Below are 4292 nucleotides of genomic sequence, written 5' to 3' on the forward strand. Positions count from 1 at the left end.
GAAAATACATTATACACTTTAAATTATATGCATTTAGTTGGGATTTGAAGTACACTACAAGTGCACATTCAATACAATTAAGCACACTTATTTGGATAAGTGTTTGTGAAAAACAAATCCACCATTAAGGCATTTTAACTTTTAATTGTCATGCAGCTTTTTGCTTCAAAAGATGTTAATTGATTGACTGAAGTAGTGTGGATTACTTGTGGATTATTGTGATGTTTTTATCAGCTGTTTGAACTCTCATTCTGACAGCACCCAATCACTGCAGAGGATCCATTGGTGAGCAAGTGACATAATGCTTAATTTATAAAAAATCTGTTGAAATAAAGACGCAAAATCTACATCTTGGATGGCCTGAGAGTGAGTAAATGTTCAGTAAATATTCAGTTTTGGGTGAACTATTACTATGGGTGAACAAGCTACTGTACCCCTAAAAAGGTAACATTTTTGCACTTCTTCTCCTTTCTAACCACGCAGCAGAGCATTCTACGTACATATCCGCCTGGAGGAATGCCCAAGGGCTTGTGAAACTAATTTTGAACTCGCCTTGCAGTGCTGTTTCACAGGCTGAAAGAGTCAGTATTAAGGGTAGGCCGTAATTCAATTGCATTGAGTGGGCACACAGAATCAGACTCAGCATCTTATGCATGCTTATATCATATTTAGCATCTCTGCATTCTTTTAAATTTGCACACTTCGCATTCATGCATTTTCTTTACAGATCAGAGAAACTGGTCAAACAAGAAGGCTTCTCAACAATTAGTTGTTTTGAATGCTCAAACAGATAGAGACCTTAGTTCAAACCAAATGAAAAAGGATGAGAATTCATCTAAGAAGCATCCCAGCCCCTTGAGATGTCAGGCTCAAGTCTTGTATTCTCCAGCATCTGGAAAGACATTCATAAGCCATGCAGCTTCTTCATACCCAGTCAAAGCAGTTCCATTGGCACACAGAAATCATTATTCGCAAAATTCCACCTCAGAAGTATTTGCTAAAAACTACGACATTACAAAGACAACAAAACCACTAGTTGCAGGTAAAGAAAATATAGGCCAAATGAAATCAAACAGGCAACCTAGACATAATATCCAAGAGCTGCAGGAATATATGCATCTCCAGGCAGTTGAGAGAAGAATAAAGGTGCCGCAAATGAGGAAAGAAGCACGACGAGAGGAAGCAAAGGAATATGCATGAAGTAATTAAGAAACAAAGGCAAGTGCTCCACAGGGCCAAGAGAAAACAGCAACAGGAGTACAAGGTATGTAAATGAATGTTGTCTAGTAAAAGCAACAAGCAGATGTTCTTACCTAGACATCTTAAGGATTACCACCTTCATGCTGTTGCAATAATGAGATCTAAATGTGCACTTACACAGAACAGAGGCAGCTCCGAGGAGAAGAAGAGATGTGCTCATGTAGCTGACACAACTGAAGAACAATTGTCTGTCTTTTCTTGACAGAACCAAAGTGTGACAGTGTGAGTCCACTGCAGAACCCAGTCTACCTTTTCTCAACCTCAAGAAGGCAGTATTGAGCTAGCAAGTATTTAAATCCCAGAAATAGACACTACGTGGCCAAATGTACATACAGTATGTGGACATGAAACACCACACCATGCTTGTTGAGCAATTCATTTAAAAACTACAGCATTATTAGTGAATTAAATTGAACTGAATTTTTAGGTAGCAAACAATATGTAGAATTGCAATTTAGGTAGAATTCAAATTAATTGAAATTTAAAGACAAAGACACAGAGACAAAGATATAGATAGATTGATCCTTTTGAAATCATTCAAATATGTTGTTGTGGTGCTCAAGGAGTATTGCTTATTATTCTCAATGTTAAAAAAATAGCTGTGGGTGAATTAATATTTTTGTGGGAACTGTGCCACTACCATTTGGGTAAATAAGATTTTTAAAAACAAAATTGAATTAAGCAGTAGGCTACTTTCATTCAGCAACGACACATTCAACTGAACAGAAGTGATTGTAAAGACATTTATAATGTTTTATTAAATAAATTAAATAAAATAAATAGTTTCACATTGATAGAAATTTTCAGCTTTGCCATCACTGAAATAAACAGAATTATAAAATATATCAATATGTATATGTATATATATATATATATATATACAGTATATATATATATTAGTGCTGTCAAACAATTAATCATGATTAATCGCATTCAAAATAAGTTTTTGTTCACATAGTATATGTCTGTGTATGTATATTTATTATGTATATATAAATACACACCCATGTATATATATATATTTAAGAAAAATATGTTATGTTTATATATTAAATATATTTATATATAATATAAATTATATGAATATAAATATATACATGTATATACATGTACAACAGTTATTTTAAGTGTTAATAATACTTCACAATAATACTGATTTTACTGTATTATACTGTTTTTCAAATAAATGCAGCCCTGGTGAGCATAAGAGACTTCATTCAAAAACATTTAATAATCTTAATTACCCGTAATGTTGCTAAACAGACATAGATATAACTTTGTATTAAGTTTTTCATGTAATATTTAATTTAATTTTATTTTAGCTTTATTTACATTTTATAACAATAACAACACTGTTATGCAACTATTTGTATGTGTGATTTTATGCATGCTAGCATCACTCATTCTCAGCTGTAATCAGTCTGATAGTACTTGGATTCCTAACACATCTGCCATCTTTGAACCAGCAGAGCTGAACAGGTGGATCAGGGCTCAGGCACACTGGGTGAAGCTGGCAGTCCTGTGAGTGCAGCTGATGCAGAGTGGGCTCAAAACGCTCTGGCAACTCACAGACACAGAGAGGAGGCTCTCAGGAAGACAATCAGTGCTCTAGATACACACATGGACGATGAGGCAGCCTGGCTGCGAATCACAGACCACAAAGGGGATCTGAGACAGTCACAACCCGCTGGACAGGGCATCTGTGGTGCCAAATCAAGGGAAACTTTGTCTGATCGTGTATCTCTGGACAGACACAGAGACAAACCACAGACAAGAAAGAGTGTCAATTAAAAAGAGTTTAAAGATGAAAAAGATGGAGTGGGTATGTGCTCCAGAGTTTATTACTCTCAAAGAATATGAAAAAGGCATTTAAAATCTTTGAAAAAATGTATTATTTTAATATATGTTTATATTATTTTAGATATGGGACTGTGTGCTGCAGATTGTAGAACACAGATTGACCAGACAGAAAAAGGACTGGAGGAGCAAAGTGACAGTGAGAGCACTGACTCCACAAGCAAGGTGATCAATTAAATAGCATTAAATTAAGAAACTGTTATATATATATATCTATATATATATATCTATATATATATATATATATATATATATATCTCTTCTTAATTGTTCTCTTCATTTGAATATTTGTGAAATTTAAACAGTCAAAACTGTTTTGAGGTTAATTGGTGTCATTTTTGTTTTTAGAAAAAGTGATCTGTAACATTGTAATAAGTAGAATATTCAAGTTTTTAATGTCTGTTTGATAAAGAGGGATTTGTGGGCAACAGAATTGGCACAAAATGTAATACTTAATATGGGGTTATACAGTAACTCCATGTGTTAGACATACATTTTTCCTATTCATTAAAACATTGAGTGAAGTCATTCCATTGATTACATTTGAAATCATAATCTTGTCTTTATGGCATATCTTAAATTAAAATATAATTAAATATATATCTACATGCCTGTATATAAATGATAATATGTAAGAATATTATTTTATTCAACTAAATTTTCAAAACACTGAAAAACACAGCTGAGTTAGTATTTTATATTATTGAAAAGTGTGCGTGTGTGTGTGTGTGTGTGTTTATGCATGCGCATGTGCTTATTTTGACTACTTGTGAGAACTAAAATAACTTAAATTCCTCACTTATATTGTGAAATACTTTGACAACTTGTATGTGTCTGTGTGTTTCTAATTACTTCCATTAATAGCACGTTGTCTGATGCATCATCATGCCTCTAAATATGTTACAATTTAAAGGTAAATGTACATTTTAAGTGGAGCGTTTTCCCCCTTTTTTACCCTACCATGATGATAATGTTTGTTTGTTTTTTTTCTTAACATGCATCCTGATAGTACCATGGTTCCCTTTCATGGGAACTTCGAACTGCGTCCTCTAGGGGTCGCTAAAAAAAAAAAGAAAGAAAAAAAAAGTCCTCGTGGTAGTTTGAGCAGTGCTCCCCTTTTATCAAAGTGTTACCTGGAATGAGCAACGTTATTCCTCTGAATTCGGAGTTCTCCT

The 4292-nt window shown here is 33.7% G+C and overlaps 1 protein-coding gene across 1 annotated transcript in view; it reads left to right on the forward strand.

Annotated features, from left to right (window-relative positions):
* The first annotated feature begins 412 nt into the window (after positions 1–412).
* The window catches only part of LOC107665020 (centrosome-associated protein 350-like), a 16767-nt gene continuing 12887 nt past the window's right edge, over positions 413–4292 (forward strand). Inside the window, exons 1-2 of the mRNA XM_016455747.1 lie at positions 413–444; positions 2727–2965. Of these exons, the coding sequence (XP_016311233.1) occupies positions 413–444; positions 2727–2965 (271 nt within the window). The remainder of the gene's footprint in view (positions 445–2726; positions 2966–4292) is intronic.

This window comes from Sinocyclocheilus anshuiensis, unplaced genomic scaffold (assembly GCF_001515605.1).
Source record: "Sinocyclocheilus anshuiensis isolate Anshui unplaced genomic scaffold, SAMN03320099.WGS_v1.1 scaffold399, whole genome shotgun sequence".
In the NCBI taxonomy this organism is placed as follows: domain Eukaryota; kingdom Metazoa; phylum Chordata; class Actinopteri; order Cypriniformes; family Cyprinidae; genus Sinocyclocheilus; species Sinocyclocheilus anshuiensis.